Here is a 17,872-nt window from a genome sequence, read left to right as displayed (position 1 = left end):
AACAACAATCGCCGTGCGGCGCACACAAATTTGCATTGCAGCTCGTTGCTCGTTGCTCGTCGCTCGTTGCCGTTGCTTTCGTTGCGTAATTGCATTCATCAAAAAAGCGAACGGCAAATGGCATTCATGAGACCGGCAATCAAATTAAAGTCCAGGCTAAAATGTTTTCCAATTTCCAGGTTTTCAGGTGGAAAGTCAGAGCAGTCAGAGCAGCCAGAGCCGTGCCTCTTGTGCAACATGCAATCAAAGTCAGGTCTCATTCTCCTCACCCTTACTGCCCCCCCGCCACCCCGCCCCCCTCGACGTGCGGCACCTCTCACCATAAGCCATCATATTTTTGTCCATCGTCCGTCCATCAGCCGCCCATCAGAGCACATCAGACCATCAGTCAGTCAGTCAGTCGGTCAGTCAATCATTTGAATCGTTTTCGTTTACGTTTCGTTCTCGTTTTCGATTCCAATCAATTTGTTTGGCATTTTTGGCTGCCTCTCCCGCTCCCCCGCTCCCCCTCTCCCCCTCATTCTGTGGGTCCGGGGAAACGCTTTTTGTTTGCTTCTATCGATTTGCGACCCCCCAACCCGCCGCCGCTCTGTCTCGCAGCAGAAACAAAAAGCAGAAACCGACAAAAAACTTTGTCCGACGCTGCTTGTTGCATTTTTAAATAAAAGGCTGGCTGCCGCCTCCCCCCCGCTCACCATCATAGTGGGGGGTCCAGCAGAGGAAGGACAGTATAGGGTACACTTCCTGTCGGACACAAATCCATCTCTGTCTCCGGCTCCTGCTCTAATGAACGTGTTTCGTGGGCAGAGCATTCCCCATTCGTTGGGCCGCACACAAAGGAAAAACAATTTCCCCAATTACTGCTGAAATATTTCCATTTCATTGTATTTTTGTTTCAAGTTCGGTTTCCCTCGTGCTCCAACCGACACGTGTTTGGGCCCCAAAAGCATTTCCCGTTCAAATTCGTTTGGTTGAATTCATTTATGAATTTTTGAGGATTGGGCAAAAACTAATCTGCCTATAAATAGGCCGAGAGTGGACTATGTGTGGTGTTCTCTATGCAAGGACATTTGACAGGTGCCAATTGAATTTTAGGAGATTTCTAGAGCACATTGTGCAATATTCCAAAAACTACAGGGGGGCTCCTGGAAAAAGAGCTTCCTTTAAACAACAATTATCATCCTTAATACCGAAATTCTACATCCCTTCTAGAAGACATCTTCTTTGGGAGTGAGGCCACCATTTCATCGTCGAATCATGCCTCTTAATCGATCCTTGAGTGACTTCCTGCGACAGCAGTAGTTCCTTGTGGCCTCTACTTTGATCGGCGCTTTCTCGATTATCATTTGTGCAGTACAGAGTGTCCTCGCAGAAGGTCCTCTGGATGGACAGGTATTGTTCGAGAGGCTGTGGCCACACGGTGGACAGGACACTGGAAAACTGTACGCTAATTGACACTTGGTCGAGCTCTGAACCCCTGATAAGAAGGGGGGAAAGGAATGACAGGACTGTGGATAGGGAAAAAGTTTTCATTTTCGTTTCGTTTCCTCTTTTTTTTTCTTTTATTCCCTGGCAGGCGTTATGTTCTGCTGCAAATATCATTTTGTGGGCGGGCAAATGCAGGCGAAGGAGGCGTGGCTGGGACTGCGTTCATTGAGAACAAAATGTGAAACTTTTTAATTGACTTTTTCAATTACAGTTTAATTTTGTTGTAAGAAATGTTGGGCACTGCCAATTGAAGTTTTCCCAAGCCGGGCGCATGGCCAAAAGGCCAAAAGAAGGAGGCACGGAGAGGGGGGTAGTGGGCAGAGATGCGGGGCCCACTCTCCCGGCTAATCTATCATTGTCCGCCGATGAATATGTGTGTAACGAGAGTGTGTGTTTGCAATTTGCAAAACTTCAGAAACACGCACAGGCGGCGGCATGAGCATCATCAACTTCTTGCCCCAGCCCACCCACACCCCCCTCCCCACCCGTGGCCTGCCCCTTTCAGGCACTCGGAAAATCTAAATTTATCTGCAACATGAAGTAAAGGGCAGACCGAACCTGGAAATACCCTTGAGGATCACAAACATTCGTAGGGCAGGGCCTCTCAACTGATCAGGGAAGAAGTCTTCCCTCGAACCACAATACCCTCTGCAGAAGGGTACACCATTTCAGTGCTCTTTTCTTGGACATCATCAGCAAAAAGGCTAAGAAAGCACACGCCAACTCTGCATCAAGAGGGAAATGTGGGGCGGGGGAGGGGGTGGGGGTGCCCCAAGGCAGATTGCATCTTGGAAACACATTCCCTTCAAGCACTTTTTACTATGGCCAAAAAGCTGGGAAAACTGGGGGAAAAGTGAAAAAGTTTTTGCCCCAACAAAAAGTTCCATTTGGGTCCGTCCTTTCCACATAAGATTCCGGCATTACTGCCCCCGGAGATGTGTGACAGGTACGAAGATTGCTCCAAAGAGTGCATAGCGGATGAGGCCCCAGAAATCAGCCGAAAATTAGCCACCAACGGCAGCACTGTCCATGGAATAATTCCGCTGGCACACGGACATGATGCATTGTCTGTTAGGAGTACTCGTATTAGGGGCGGGGGAGGGGCATGGTTGGGTTTTTTGTGTGCCAAAGCAAACATGTTACATTTATCTTTCTCGGGGATAAAGCAGACAAAAAGCGAACAAAACACAACAAAAGGGTAGGGGGGTCGACCTGGGCGTACCTCTAAGCAGCAGAGCCACCACAAAGGGCGCGAGATCAGGGATACCCCCCACAGGCCCCTGCTTAGAGGGTAGCAAAAGGGCAATAACAGAGATACGAATGCGAGCAGAAACCAAACAAAGGCCCCCGAAATGAATGGAGCCCTTAGCCATGGCGGCCGGGGCCAAGCCAAATTCGGATATATAATGGGAGTGGGAGGATCCACCTGGTCACCACCGTTGGCCAATGTCCGCTGTCCTCTCGAATTAATCCCCAGCGTACACTTTCGCACCGAGTCGAACCGAACGACGGATGTAGATCCGAGTGGGCGGACCAGGGGGGGGCTCCATTTTAATTGAATAACTACACGAACGAAATGTTATGTTGTGTTGATAAGATGATAAGATACGAGAGGCCCCAAGGGAAGGGTCGGGTCGGGTCGGAGGGCCGCGTATGTCCTCACAAATCACAACGGAAATGAATGGCAAGGGGGCTGGTAATACCCTGGCTTTGAAGGTAACAGCCTACTGAAGGAATCCTTGGCGGCATTGTCTCGACTATTCTTCTATATCTCCTGAAAATTGGGTTTGTGCAGGGGCTCGTTGCTCATCTACACGTTGACACGTTGATACTATCGCCATGCCATGGCCCAAAGCCAACCCAAAGCCCCCCATTTACATACATATGTGCTCGGTGAGAACCCGCTCATAACCCTAGATTGCCACTTGATTTGTTCTTTCTTTTTATGCGCTCCCATCGCATTTGTCCTGGCTTTGCCCCACAGCTCCATGGCATGGTTTTTTTTTATGGCCCGTCACCGGATTCCGTGACACTTCTGGCTCTGGCATTGGCATGCCTTTGACAGACGGCACAAGGAATGGCATTCTGTCTCCTAGCTCCTGGCTCCTGGCTCCTGGCTCCTCGGCTCAGGACTGTGATGGCTCCTGGCATTCGTAATCACCGCCGTGAAATCTGTGACATGCGATATTTATTATGCAAATATTGGCAGGCCACAAATCCTGTTAGCCTGATTGTCTTTTTCTGTGCCCCTCAGACCCCGTCCCGGGTGATTGGCTAATCCTTGTACTACAACCCCAGCCCCCCTCCCTCTAGGGCGGCACTTCTGATGGAAGTAGTTCATTTATTTTAATTTTCTTTTCCCGTCAAAGACTTCAGCTTTCTCGCTGCTCGTAAACTTTCAGTTTGTGCATTTAATGCGCGACAAACTCTGTGGAGCCACGTCTTAAAATCAGCGTCCATTAATTAGTTGTCTCTGCCGGATTGACGTTCCACTCATGGCCTCCACTCTCTGCTCTCTGCTCTGTGGTCGTCTGTGGCTGCATCCTATGGGGTCATTCGAGAGGAAGAACTCCGCTTCTCCCCTGCAGATAATTTCCGGCGCTTGTCAAAGTTTTGAGCAGTCTCCTGGCCTCACCTTCGCTCTGACAGGCTCTGGCATTAATTTATCTTCCACTCCACTCCACTCCACTCCACTCTACTCTCTCGGCATTGCTTGGGTTTGGCTTTAATAGATCATTTGCTGCATCATTGCGCATATGCCGCATGTGTCCCGCTGTCCGGGGCTAATCCTTTTGCTGCCACAGCTGGCTGTCACGTTGCCCGCGTGAATCGTTCTCGCATTTTTGCCGCACGCACGCACACTGCTCCACCCAGGGCCACACACAGATACACAGATACATCACTGTCTGTTGCTGCTGCTGCTCCTCCTCCTCCTCCTTCTCCATTAAATGTGGGCCACCGACAAGCGGAAGCCGCTGATGCCACTGCCGATGCTTCTCCGGGGCTTTCCTTTGCCACTGACTCTGCCAATGCCATTGCCGTCAGCGAAATCAGAGTAGTGCCCGTGTCCGTGTCCGCATCCGTGTCCTTAGCGTCCTTGCTGTGGCATGCTGGCGTTTTATTTTGCCAGCTTTTAGCGCATCCAGCGCTTGATAGTTGAGTCGGCCACTGGCTCTGGCTCTGGCTCTGGCACTATAATGCTATTATGGCGGCATAAAGCAACTTTATTCCACACTGGTTTACGCTGTGGAAAAACAAAGCAACACGACCAGAAAATCTCGCAGGCAGACGGTGGCTTTTCCTCTGGCCAGCTTTCGCTTTCATATCTGGTGGCTGTCATTTCCCATTTTCATTTTAATTTTTACTCAGCTCCGTGCCGCGTGAATGTCGCGTTAGCTGTCATCATCAAATTACGCTCGGCTTTTGTGCGGCGGTCCAAGGTATGTTTGGGCGCAGGTAGGCCACTGCCCACTCGATCGGAGGTGCCTTACCTTCGCGTGAATGTACCCTTGCCTTGGCAGACGGCGAGGGGCAGCCCTGAGGCTGCCCATAAACCCAAATTCCAAAGCGCAAGCCTTTTCCATCATTCTCTGGGATCTAGCTCTTCCGCTAGGCAACGCTCTCTCTCTCTATCTCTATCTCTCTTGGGCCGTTCTCTTCTTTCGGAAATCACGTATACGCAGCGTTGATCGCCGCTAGCCGCCAGTCGCTGGCCGAAAGCGGGCCCGTAAGCAAACGATTTAAAGCGAGCCGAACCTCTGAACGGAACGGAACGGAACGGAAGAGTAGAGCACGCCGTCTGAATGGGATACCCCCTGGAAGAAGCACCTCCACACAGACAGAGACCTCTGACTAACCTTGTTCCAAATTCGAATCGCTGCTGACCCATGGCCCGGCCAATGGACGATCGGGAGCGCGAGGCGATTGTCCAGAGCCTGCACAAGGACGTGCTGTCCCTCAAGGAGATGGTGCGCAATCGAGAGAGCGAGCTGGTCAAGCTGCACCGGGAAATCCACAAGCTGAAGGTGAGAGAGTCGCGTAGTCATCGAGCCATCCCTCCATCCAGTCATCCAGTCATCCATCGTCGACTGTCGCCTTTGGCATCGCGTTTGTTTGGTTTTGGGCCCTGTGTTTGTTCTGTTTCGTCTGATAAGAGGCGGGAGGAAGGGCGGGCGGGTCTGGCGGCTAGCGACAAACAATTGTGGTGGTCCGCTCGGTCTGTTTTTCGGACTAATTTCGAATTCGCTTTGTGTATCGCAGAGATACAAAAGTATCTGCAAATACGCTCACCCTCCTATCAATTGCGTCGCACATTGTTGTTATCTTTGATAGAGCAGATACTAGAGGAGGAGCAGCAGCAGCAGCAGAAGCAGCAACAGCAGCACCAGTAGTCTGCCGAGATATCAGATACACCCCAAGCCAAAACCCTACCCCACATGGCCGCATGGCAGTGGCAATGGTATCTGCCAGATACACTCGCACTCGGTTCTCGGTTCTCGTTTAGTACTTAGTACTTAGTGCTTAGTGCCTTATAAATTTGTACTTGAACCTCTTGATTCCCCATCCCCATCCCCATCCCCATCCCGTTCCCATCCGCATCTCTTCCGCTCGGATCTCTATTTGAATTGTAAAGCAGATTTATTGAGCCAAGTGATTAGCACTTCTGGGCGAGATTTTCTAGAGGCTGGCAGCGACTTTGATTTGTAAAGATTCGAGATTCGAGTCTCGAGATAGCGGATAGCGGATAGCACATCTCTCAGTCGCAACAAAAGCCAAAGAGAATTGAATTAAGTCTCGCACAGCGGACTCTTTCGGTCCGCTCTCGAGTCGGGCAGCGCCGCTAATTGCTGGATCACCTCCAGCAGAGCAGCCTCCTCAGAGCAGCAGATCTTGGGTTTGCTTTGGGTAAACAAACACATGGACGGAGGGCAGCACGCGCGCTTTCGGCTCGAAAAAGAGAATCCAGAGCTGTGGCGAAGAGCGTTTTTCAAATGCTAATTTCTATGCAAATAATTTTGGGAAACAATGCCCGGGGTGGGGGGGGGTTGGGGAGGAGGAAGCCAGGGCTTATCTTGTTTGGCCTGCGCCGAGGTGGAACCGGGCCTGGAGCCAGAGGCGCCTCGGACCTGGGCTTTATCTGTGGCCGCTTTTGTTTTTGGGTCACTGATTTCGGAGTGGAAGTTTTGCATTCTATTTGCGGACCATGATAAGGACAACACGCACCCACCCATCACGCACCCACTTGTGGCCTAGTTCTCCTCATCTCTGCATTCGTCATGGGGCCCTGTCATCGTTCCGTCCATCGATTCGAAGCACGTGAATGCCGGCGCACTCAGACACTCGGAGACGAGTCGCCTAATTGGGTTCCTAGGGAGAGGGGGGGACTGGGCATCGAGCATCACGCGTTGGCCATTGATTGGCCACTCAATTGCCTCGGAATGGAAATTGGGAATTGATTAGGCAACACTTTCCAATTGTCGCCTCTTTGTGTCCCTCCAGAGCGTGCTGCAGCAGACCACCAACCATCTGAATGTGACCAGGAATGAGCGGAACGAGCGGCTGCAGCAGTCCCCGACCAAGACGAAGCTCTACTCCCTGCCCGAGCAGTGCGGCGAGGTGACCAGCAGCCATGCGAATCCGCACCTCTGCACCTCCTGTGGCATGGTGCTGCCCAGCAGCCCAGAGTTTGCCATGGAGGCACTCTCTCTGGGGCCACCCACAGGCAAAACCACAGACACAACGGCAACGACAGCAGCCCCTGAGATGCGTCCCAAGCCCTTGCCGGCGGCCATCAAGAAGCAGGGGGTGTCCGCCGAGAGCTGCGTCCAATCCATGCAGCAGTCGTACAGCGCCCCGATTCCCAAGTACGAAAAGGATTTCAGGTGGGTCCCAGATACAGATTCAGCCACGGATCGTAGCTCACTGTTCTACTGTTCTTTCCTCCAGCGATAAGCAGCAGATCAAAGACGCCATCATGGACAACGACTTCCTCAAGAACATAGACGCCTCGCAGGTGCGCGAGCTGGTGGACTCGATGTACTCCAAGAGCATAGCGGCCGGGGAGTTTGTCATTCGCGAGGGCGAGGCGGGGGCCCACCTGTACGTGTCCGCCGCCGGGGAGTTTGCGGTGATGCAGAACGGCAAGGTGCTGGACAAGATGGGGCCGGGCAAGGCCTTCGGGGAGCTGGCGATCCTCTACAACTGCACGCGCACCGCCTCCATCCGCGTGTTGAGCGAATCTCGGGTGTGGGTGCTGGACCGACGGGTCTTCCAGCAGATCATGATGCGCACGGGCCTGCAGCGGATCGAGAACAGCGTCAACTTCCTGCGATCGGTGCCGCTGTTGCGGAATCTCAGCGAGGAGCTGCTGGCCAAGATCGCCGACGTGCTCGAGCTGGAATTCTACGCCGCTGGGACGTACATCATCCGGCAGGGCACCGCCGGCGACAGCTTCTTCCTGATCTCGCAGGGCAACGTGCGGGTGACCCAGAAGCTGACGCCCAACGCGCTGGAGGAGACGGAGCTGCGCACCCTCTCGCGCGGCGACTACTTCGGCGAACAGGCGCTCATCAACGAGGACAAGCGCACGGCGAACATTATAGCCCTTCCGCCGGGCGTGGAGTGCCTCTCCCTGGACACTGACTCCTTCAAGCGGCTGATCGGGGACCTGTGCGAGCTGAAGGAGAAGGACTACGGGGACGAGAGCCGCATGCTGGCCATGAAGGCGGCCGCCCACAGCCACGAGGTGCTCGGCGCGCAGGCGCAGGCGCAGCAGCATCAGCAGGAGTTCCCCGACCTGAGGCTCACGGATCTCGAGGTGGTCAGCACCCTGGGCATCGGGGGCTTCGGCCGCGTGGAGCTGGTCAAGGCGCACCACCAGGGCCGCGTGGACACCTTCGCCCTGAAGTGCCTGAAGAAGCGGCACATCGTGGACACCAAGCAGGAGGAGCACATCTTCAGCGAGCGCACCATCATGCTCAGCTCCCACTGTCCGTTCATCTGTCGCCTGCACCGCACCTTCCGCGACGAGAAGTACGTCTACATGCTGCTGGAGGCCTGCATGGGCGGCGAGATCTGGACCATGCTGCGGGACCGAGGGTCCTTCGAGGACAACGCCGCCCAGTTCATCATCGGCTGTGTGCTGCAGGCCTTCGAGTACCTGCACGCCCGCGGCATCATCTACCGCGACCTCAAGCCCGAGAACCTGATGCTGGACGAGCGCGGCTACGTGAAGCTGGTGGACTTTGGCTTCGCCAAGCACATAGGCACCAGCGCCAAGACGTGGACCTTCTGCGGCACGCCCGAGTACGTGGCGCCCGAGATCATCCTCAACAAGGGCCACGATCGCGCCGTCGACTACTGGGCCCTGGGCATCCTGATCCACGAGCTGTTGAACGGAACGTACGTACGGGGACAGGGATCTCGTTTATTCTGGGCATAGCATCAACCATTTCTTTGTTGTTCTTCAGGCCGCCGTTCAGTGCCTCGGATCCCATGCAGACGTACAACCTCATCCTCAAGGGCATCGACATGATCGACTTCCCCAAGCACATCTCCCGCTGGGCCGTGCAGCTGATCAAGCGCCTCTGCCGCGACGTTCCCTCGGAGCGACTGGGCTACCAGACGGGCGGCATACAGGACATCAAGAAGCACAAGTAAATGACCCAACGGAATCCCATCGAGCATTAGATGTACTAATATGTGGCGCCTTGTTTCCTCTAGGTGGTTCCTGGGCTTCGACTGGGATGGGCTGGCCAGCCAGCTGCTGATTCCGCCCTTCGTGCGGCCCATCGCCCATGCCACGGACGTGCGCTACTTCGATCGCTTCCCCTGCGACCCCGTCGAGCCGCCGGACGAGCTCTCCGGCTGGGATGCCGACTTCTAGCCCACACTTGGTTGACCCTTGGACCCCCACACTTGCAATAAAAACCTTAGATATCACGTCAAGACCATGTGGCTGTCGTGGATGCTGGTGCTGGCCGCCAGCAGCTGGCACATGTTCATGCAGCGGACGATTAGGGGGGCGTAGACCTCCGCGCAGCCGGGACGGGGACTGGCCACGAGGTTCAGGTCCTTGGGCAGCTTGCTGAAGAACTCCCCGAAGCTCTGCTGGGGCGTCTGGCTTTTGTGGCAGCGGCGACAGCTGCAGGTGGCCTCGCGGTGCTCGTAGAAGGCGTAGCGGGCGCGGTAGGCGCACCCGAGGAGGCAGGGCCCGGGACCGAGCTTCTCGTAGACGGGGGCATTGAAGACGTCGGCCACGATCTGGAGGATACCGCGGTGCTTCGAGTCGGGGCCCGCCACGACGACCGTGGTGTTGGGTCCGAACTGGAAGCCCAGGTCCTGCGCAACGGCGCGGTGATGCATCAGCTGGCCCTCGATGAGGGCGCGGGCTTCCGTCTCGGGCCGCTCGAACTGCTGGACGCCGTGCAGAGCCTCCTGCGACGTGGGGTTCAGATTGGAGCTCCACCGCAGCGTGCCCTTGGCGTCGGGAATGAACTCCCTGTCGGGGAAGTGCATGGCCAGGTGGCCGTCGTTGCCCATCGGCGTTGCGTCGAGCATCGCGTTGAAGCGCTCCCAGTCGCCGTCGGCCAGCTGCTCGCAGAAGGCCTGCCTGATCTCCGAGCCGTTGCGGAAGAACAGCAGGCCCATGTACTCGTTGGGAATGGTGGGGTGGCACAGCACCTGGCCCTCGTCCATCTTGCGGTGCACCTTGCCCAGGTGCACCATCAGGCCGTCGCCGATGTCCATCGTGAGCACGAGCAAGTCCTTCTCCAGCAGCATGCCCACGAACCGGGAGTGGGCGATGCCGATGGCCGGCACCACCATGCAGTCGGGCCGGAAGTTCCAGCGCTTCACGTAGTAGTCGGCCACGCGTCCCTGGAGGCGCGACGGGTCGATGGGCTTCATCAGGCGCCTGGCCAGGTCCGGCGCGCACGCCGCCAGGCACTTCTCGGACCACTCCCGGTTGTGGATGTCCAGCAGGTTCATGCCGGACCCATCGCAGAGGTCGATGGAGCCCACGCCGCCCACCAGCAGCGAGGAGAGGAAGCTGCTCACCAGCGAAATCCGCGACGTGCGCTCGTAGTGCTCCGGACACTCCTGGTAGACCTTGCGGATCTGGGGCCCGGTGCACCGGGCATAGGCCCGCGACCCCGTGATGGCCGCCATGTCGTTGGAGCCGCCCACTTCCTGCTGCATCTCGAAGGCCTGCGCGCTCGCCGAGCCGTCCAGCCAGACGGGCGTGCGCGTCAGCTCGAAGGCGTTGGCGTTGAGCTGCTCGTGGAGCCGCAGGATCGCATTCAGGTTGCACAGACGCCGCAGTCCGATGTCCGACCAGAAGACGCACCCGTGCTGCTGCGCCGCTCCCGCGATGGCCGCCACCGAGTGCAGGTCCGCCCCCTGCGCGCTCAGGCAGTTCAGCAGCATGTCCAGCGCCTTCACCCACATCACGGGATTGGCCAGGCCCTCGTCGGGGTGGGTATCGGTGAGGATTCCACCCGAGGTCTCGAACTCCGGCAGATCCACGTCGTAGTTTACGGTGGCCGTGTGCTGGACCTTCATTTCAGAGTCCACAATCACGGCCCTCAACCGCAGGGTCCCCAGCTGGAGGCCCAGGTAGGTGTTGCCGCTGTAGTCCGTCGCCCGTTTTCGTCGATGACACATTTTCCATCGATGGATGGGGTAGGGTTGAAATAAAACTGAGAATTTCGAATAGGAATTACATAAATTAAAAGATCTGACGATACGTCACCTTGGACCTTGGTTTTAGGATTATTACTGTTTTCCTCCCGCCAAAAATGATATGCTTCGATCAGCTGTTTTTTGTTGTCAATAGTGGTGGTAGTTGCGAAGATACAGCGCTCGAAACGACCGCCGCTTTTTACCACCACTAGGCCCCTATATACATCCTATGTAAACCAATCTTCTGTTCCGACAAAACGCAATCACATAACGCAGTCCTAGTGTAAACAGGACAGGCTTCAAAACACCAGCCTGCGAAATAGAGGTGGGCATCGTGCTTTCATCGTGACACGACGGGTGCCCTCATGAGCGTATTGAAAAGTGGAATTTTTTCAGGGCCTACAATGGGCAAAATAACACGATAAACAATATATCTCCGTAAGAAACTGACGACCAGGTGAAAAATTGGTTAAAAATGCACAACAAATTCCATATCCAATCATTTCTTCGATAGCTCCTATAAATCTTTGCAGTTGAATATAAGAATATAAACCGTCATTGTTTTTGAAAGATATTGGAAGGCGTTGATTAAGTATAAAATTAATAAAAATATTGAAAAAAGGAAATCATAATAGTTCGTGTTGGACAGTGTTCGATTCATTTTCGTCCAGTGTTGGCTAGTGCCGAAAAATTTCAGTCCGTGCTTACCGCTATATCGAATATCTCTCGAATAGATTCATACTTACATTCAAATTCAACATGGAAGCAGCTGAAAGAGAAACAGAAATAGCATGTTTATTCACTTAATTAATTAACAATTATCTGCTAATAATGGTCCATAAATACAGGAGAATATTATAAATATTAAGTGCTATAATCTTAAGAGGATTAGGTGTGAGGGGTTAAGGTGTGCCAAAGCGGAATTATAGGTATTGCTTATAACCCTAAAAGGTTCATGCTGGGCATATCTAGGGGTGCTATAATATGAGTCACAAGAGGCCCACACCCACGCTTTTCTGTTAGTTCTGATGTTTGGTTGGTCCAGACGAATCTATCCATACATATGTATGTATGTATATCGCTGCTGATTTGTTCTCTGTTAAACATACAGCAAAGGCAATCCCCCCCAGCACTCTATCGAAAAAAAAGTATAAGCTTTAAATTTAAATTAGTTTTTAATTAGTTTTAATTCAGTTTTTTAATTGGGATGATGATTAAGTGAAGGCCATTTATGTTTATGTTTACATACATCTGTCTGTATCTGCATTTATATGCAATACTAATAATAGTGAATTATGGATGTCCATTTATACATGAACTATAAATAATGGATATATACGAATGATATGAGATATAACACTGTGGCCTCCAATACAAGGGCAGTAGTTTTTCATTTAAATACGCTTTTAATTAGTTTTCAAATGGCTGCCCAGAAAAAGGCAGCTCGATAATAAATCGAAATGGTGAATAATATCAAATCCAGATGCATTTTACGCTTTGATTTTGTATTCTCTCATCGAAAACTTTTGGAATTCGAGTAAGGCAAGAAAGAGAAGGCGAGCGGCTAAGACTACTGTCAGTGCGAGCGGGAGAGAATGTTCGAAATTCGATAGAACTGCCGTATTTCGAACTTTTGTCCCGCTCGCACTGGCACTCGCCTTGTTTGCGTTCATTTCAACCCTTAAATTGTTAGGTCATTGCTTTTCTTTGGCGAAGTGGTGTAAAATTAATAGAAGAGGTCAGTAAAATGTTTACTACAAATAAAAAATACAAAATATTCCCATTCATAATATTATTTTCAAAAAATTCCAGGAATAAACACAATAAATGCTGTTGGATTATTCTTCGAAACGCTATGATTTTAAGAGTTCGATTTAAGAGATTATGTATTAGATTTTAAAGGCACAAAATAAATCAAAAGCTGTATAAAGAATCTGTTTCGTCAGCCAGATCATATCCTGATGAGTTAAACCGGAAAATAAACTGCAGATTTCCCTGAGAAATAGGTTTTTTCTAGTTAAAAAGGAATACATGAATATGTAATTCGTGTAGCAAATAAAATACAGAGAAAACTCAGGAAAAAACCATAATGAAACCAGAAAATGTATGAAATTTCCAATAGGCCACATCACAGCTGGGTAGATCTTAATAGATCTTCATTTAATAGTATTCCATTACCATTTCGATTTTATTTAACGATTACTAAAAGTATTTGCTGGCTAAGATCTAGGCGGCCTGCGAATTAGTGCGTCTCTGCTCGGTGATCTTGAACTGGAGGAGCACCACCAGATACGTGGCCATGAAGGAAATGTTGGTGGTGATGAGCTCGCGGTTGATGTTCGCATAGCCGTCGAGGTTCATGATGGGCGGGTTCTTGTTGATGGCCACCAGGAGCATCTCGACCTCCTTCTGGGTGGCCGCGTCCACGGACGTGAGGTTGATGTTGAGCAGCTTGGTCTGGAAGTCGAGGCCGACCTTGCGGGAGGCGTAGTGGGCCTCGTTGCAGATGATGTACAGCAGGCCCATGCAGTAGAAGACGATGACGAAGAGGCCCACCTCCTTGTAGGTGGCGCCGTGGTCCATGATCTCGCTGATGCTGCCGTACGTGGCGATGATCGTGGTGAAGAAGATCACGAGGCAGTACATGCCGTACATGTTCGAGTAGGCCCGCCCCAGCTGCTGCATCATGTGGCTGAGGTCCACCCACAGGTGGCGGTACTCCGTCAGCTTCTGGGCGGGCTTCTCGCCGCGAATGGTGGTCTGCAGGGCGTCCGAGAGGGCGCGGCTGGCGGTGCCGAAGGCGTTGCAGTTGATGTACCACAGGCTGCAGAAGCAGTTCAGCATCGCGATGATGGGGTAGTAGGCGAAGGTGTACCACAGCCGGAAGTCCGGCTGCAGGAAGTACTGCGAGAGATTGATGGCGATGCTCAGGACCCAGGAGAAGATGCACAGCGACCAGGTCAGCGGGTAGAGGTTCGGGAACACGATCGGGCTGCCCGTCGTCTTGAAGAACTTGTACTGGTAGTTGGTCCACATGTTCTTGAAGATGGCCACCTGGGGCCCGTGCCGCCAGCTGGCGACCGGCAGCAGGAAGTTCGTGAACAGCAGGCTGATGAAGATCACGTTGTAGATGGCCTCGTCGAAGCGCTTGTCCGGGCTGGTGACGAACTTCTTCACCCGCTCCCGCAGCACCAGCACCACCACCGTCGTCTGGCAGCTGTAGATGAAGATGGCCCACATGACCTGCTTGGAGCCCCAGGAGTAGCCCGTGCGCGGCAGGTTCTTCACCGGCGGATTCCGGTGGATGGGCATCACGCCCATGATCTGGAACAGCACCAGCAGGCTCTTGGTCGTCTGGTAGAAGGAGTCGTGCCTGTCCAGCTCCAGCGGATCGTCCACCGTCTCCTGCTTGCGCACGTACACCTCGTCCATGGCGTCCCCCCGCGCCACCAGCTTCAACTTCTCGCGGTACCGCATCTCGTCCTCCAGGAACTGGCGCTGGTTCGGGTTCAGCATGGGCGCCACCTTCGACGGTGGCGTCAGGCCGCGACTGACGGCCCAGAAAGACATGATCGATAGAACAGAATAGAACGGTACAGTCGGCGGCCAGAGTCCGGTCAGCGCTTTTATAGACCCCGAAATCGAGCCACAGTCAGTGGCAAGGCAAGGCCTTGCTATTGACTTTCGATTGAAAGGCAAACAAAGGACCTGGACACGCCCGGAGGCGTCGCCCATTTGCTTGCTTGCTTGCTCTCCATTAAATATGCCCAAGACCCAGGATATGAGCCCGGCAGTTTGTTGTGGTCATCCGTTTGAGCCCCTGGATGCCCCTGGTGCTGTGATGTGGGGCAGCGTTTTGCTGACACCGCCGCCAACGAATGGGTATGGCCCCGACCTCGAGGACGGTCAGTCGGAAGGGGCAGAAGGTACATAAAATGCGCTTAATTTGCCGGAAATGAAAGTTTAACGATGTGTAAATGCTTACGAATGCCGATAGAGGCTCGCACTAATGACCAATAAAAATGTGCCCCCATCGGGTGGCCCCATGTGTCCCATGTACTCCAGGGCTCCAGGTTCTCCCTGTCCGGCCTGACTTTTGATCAATTTCTGCCTCAGATATTTAAGGCCCAACGACATCAATGGCTCGCTCTTAAGGCGCTTAAAGTCCGGAATCCAGAGGAGAGTTATATGGCAATGGGAATGACAGCCAGTCCCCGGCTGGGATAAGCCTTCCCCCGACGGAGCAGCAGCAAATCTCCCCTCGAGAATGCCAGGCATTGGCCTGGGATGAGAGCCAACTGTTGCCGACCCGACCTTTGGCATCCTCCAGTTGAGCCTGCCTCCCCCCCTGCCGCTGCAAGTGGCTTTTCGTATAGTTTTTCCTGTTTTTGGCAAGGAAACTCATTTTCATTGCACATAGTTTGGGCAAACTCTGGCCGTTTAATGCGAAAACTTTCAAGACAAACGACAAGCGAGAGTGCATAAATAAAGTGTTTAGCTTGTTTTTTATACGAACGGATACCCTGCTCTGCCCGTGACATAATTGCAGCCCGAGTCGGAAGAGGAAACGCTGGCAAGGCACCATCCTTTGAGCCGCAGAGCGGGCCAGGGATTTGCCCATTTCCCCGGGCTTTTGTGCTGGTACGTGCCACCTCCATGGGTGTCTTTCTCATGGCCGCCAGCTGTCAGCCGCCGCGTGGCGGCCTTGTGCAGCAGCGAACAAGTTACATTTCGATTTCCGAGGCACACCGCCCCTCCACCCCCCTTTCGCCACGACATCCATCAGAGGACTACATAATGCAAGTGTCTTGTGCGAAATCTGTCGGAGGAAAAAAATGTGACGAAGATTTAGTTCTTGCGGGAAAACTTTTATTAATATCATGTTCGAGGGGGCTTGAGCCAGCCAAAAATGGATTTTAGATTGACTTTGGGTAACATCCTAGGAGGAGGAAGCCTCGGTAGTGCTGCTGGCCTCAGTGGTGGTCGTAGTCGTTGTGGTTGTGGTTGTGCTTGTGCTGTTGCCATTGTCGGGCAGAGTGCCATTTGGTGGCAGACCCCATTGCGGCCTGCCTGGTGGTCCTGGCTGCTGACCATTCGGTCGTCCTCCCCTCTGTGGACGTCTGCCCTGAGCAGCTGCCACAGCAACCAATGCAAAGAGGACAATCAAGATGTAGAAACGCATGTTTTCAAATTCAAGCCGTAACTGTGATAACTTTCACCGCCTCCACAGCTCTTTTATACCATTCTTGGCCCGCTCTACGGCTCGTACGGAGTGACGTTTCACAGCTCAAATAAACGTCAGGTGTATTTAGGGAAAACCCTAGACAAACGGCGTCTGCTTTGCCTTGGTCTTGACTCTTATTCATCTGCGTCATCGATGCACAGCTGCTGTTTGATACGTTTTCAATAGCTCTTGCCTCTTGCCTCTGGCCCCTCTGGTTTCTGTTGATATTTATGTTTGTCTATTTGTCAGCCCCCCTCCCCCGTTGAATGGTTGGGGGGTTTTTCTAGCTAATGGAAACGATTCGACTCTGCTGGCTGATTGAATTCCGGTTGGTGGTAAACCCATCAGGGCGGCCAGCGGATGCAATTTATGAGTTTTCATTGCAACTCTCTCTCCACCCCTCTCTACCCCTCTCTATCCCTCCATCTCTATCTGGACCAATATATAAATGTTAATTTAATTTGCCTTGGTTCCAGGCAAATGCACACAGAGAGCGAGTTTGGGAGACTGCACTCTGGATAATGCAATTAAATATTAATCATACGTCTGTGGCCAGCGGAGGATGTGTAGGCATATGTTCGATGCATCCATAGTTACAGCAGAGCATCGACAAATTAGCAAATTGAACATAAATTGACTAATTAGGGCTAAAAGCAAGTGCCGCCCAATGTTTGCTCTACGAAGGTCTCCTTCTTCCCAAGGTACACGAAACGAGAAGGTTGGGCAGGGCCAGAGAGCTGCAGGGAATGTACTATAGAGAGGGAAGAGTGCTCAACAGAGCATTGAAGACAATAGTCGGAATACTCAGGAAGCGGTGGGCCCTTACCTTCCTTCCAATATACCCTGCTGTTGTCCTGGGTCCATCCAAAGCGACTCGAACAAGCTTCAGTGGTCGGAAATAATGTTTGCAAGTGCGAAAAATGTTCGAAACTAATTTCCCTTTTTACCCCCGCACCCCCCCTCTCTCCCAAGGCCCCTCCTGTGTGCAAGTGGAAATTAAAATGAAATTGAAAATTTCATTTGCATTGAAAATTTATCGCTTTAATGAGTGCCGGGTGGCCGGGTGGCCGGGTGGCCGGCTTGCTGCTGCAATTGCAATTAAAAAAATCTCAACAACTGTGGAATGCCTAGCTCTGCCCCCTCCCCGCTCCACCCCCTCTACCTCTGTCGTCCTGGCGATAATCCATGCCTGAATGCGTTCTCTCTCTATATATAATTTGTGCCAGAGCTTAGCACTGGGCTCTGCCTCTGGGCAAGATCTTCAAAATTTAATTAAAAAATGCTTTGCATATTTTGCCTCGATTGATTTTTGGTTTTCTCTCAGAGCCCTTTCGATTGAATGCCCCCCTCAGTCATGCCTTTGCGGGCGCCCACGGCACTCGGCCCTGACAATCAGCCGCATTGATAAGCGGACAGTTTCATCCAAAAGGGAGACACTCTCTGTGGCAAGGGAGGTGGAGGCGCCTTGGATTGGGTCTA

General features: G+C 52.7%; 5 protein-coding genes across 5 annotated transcripts in view; 1 reads left to right on the top strand and 4 right to left on the bottom strand.

The window, feature by feature from the left end:
• The window catches only part of LOC6595364, a gene marked incomplete at its 5' end in the record, with an annotated part of 151,781 nt that overhangs the window by 81,825 nt on the left and 52,084 nt on the right, over positions 1-17,872 (bottom strand). The window contains one exon of the mRNA XM_026988197.1: positions 11,916-11,938. Coding sequence (XP_026843998.1) covers positions 11,916-11,938 — 23 coding nt within the window. The remainder of the gene's footprint in view (positions 1-11,915; positions 11,939-17,872) is intronic.
• Positions 5,224-9,435, top strand: LOC6595699 (cGMP-dependent protein kinase, isozyme 1). Its single transcript, XM_026988836.1, has 5 exons — positions 5,224-5,513; positions 6,988-7,370; positions 7,435-8,889; positions 8,958-9,143; positions 9,211-9,435. The coding sequence occupies exons 1-5, from the start codon at positions 5,376-5,378 to the stop codon at positions 9,371-9,373; spliced, it is 2,325 nt and encodes a 774-aa protein (XP_026844637.1). The 5' UTR covers positions 5,224-5,375; the 3' UTR covers positions 9,374-9,435.
• LOC6595700 (xylulose kinase) lies at positions 9,412-11,213 on the bottom strand. Its single transcript, XM_002020547.2, has one exon. It carries the CDS (start codon positions 11,149-11,151, stop codon positions 9,427-9,429), a length of 1,725 nt encoding a protein of 574 aa, XP_002020583.2. The 5' UTR covers positions 11,152-11,213; the 3' UTR covers positions 9,412-9,426.
• Positions 13,373-14,739, bottom strand: LOC6595701 (gustatory and odorant receptor 21a). The gene has a single exon (XM_002020548.2). The coding sequence runs from the start codon at positions 14,737-14,739 to the stop codon at positions 13,396-13,398; it is 1,344 nt and encodes a 447-aa protein (XP_002020584.1). The 3' UTR covers positions 13,373-13,395.
• On the bottom strand, positions 16,017-16,354 carry LOC6595702 (bromodomain-containing protein DDB_G0270170). Its single transcript, XM_002020549.2, has one exon. It carries the CDS (start codon positions 16,349-16,351, stop codon positions 16,109-16,111), a length of 243 nt encoding a protein of 80 aa, XP_002020585.1. The 5' UTR covers positions 16,352-16,354; the 3' UTR covers positions 16,017-16,108.

Source organism: Drosophila persimilis, unplaced genomic scaffold (genome assembly GCF_003286085.1).
Source record: "Drosophila persimilis strain 14011-0111.01,24,50 unplaced genomic scaffold, DperRS2 tig00000191-arrow-pilon, whole genome shotgun sequence".
NCBI lineage: Eukaryota > Metazoa > Arthropoda > Insecta > Diptera > Drosophilidae > Drosophila > Drosophila persimilis.
The sequence above is the reverse complement of the archived record's forward strand: the minus strand, read 5'-3'. Positions and strand labels throughout refer to the sequence as shown.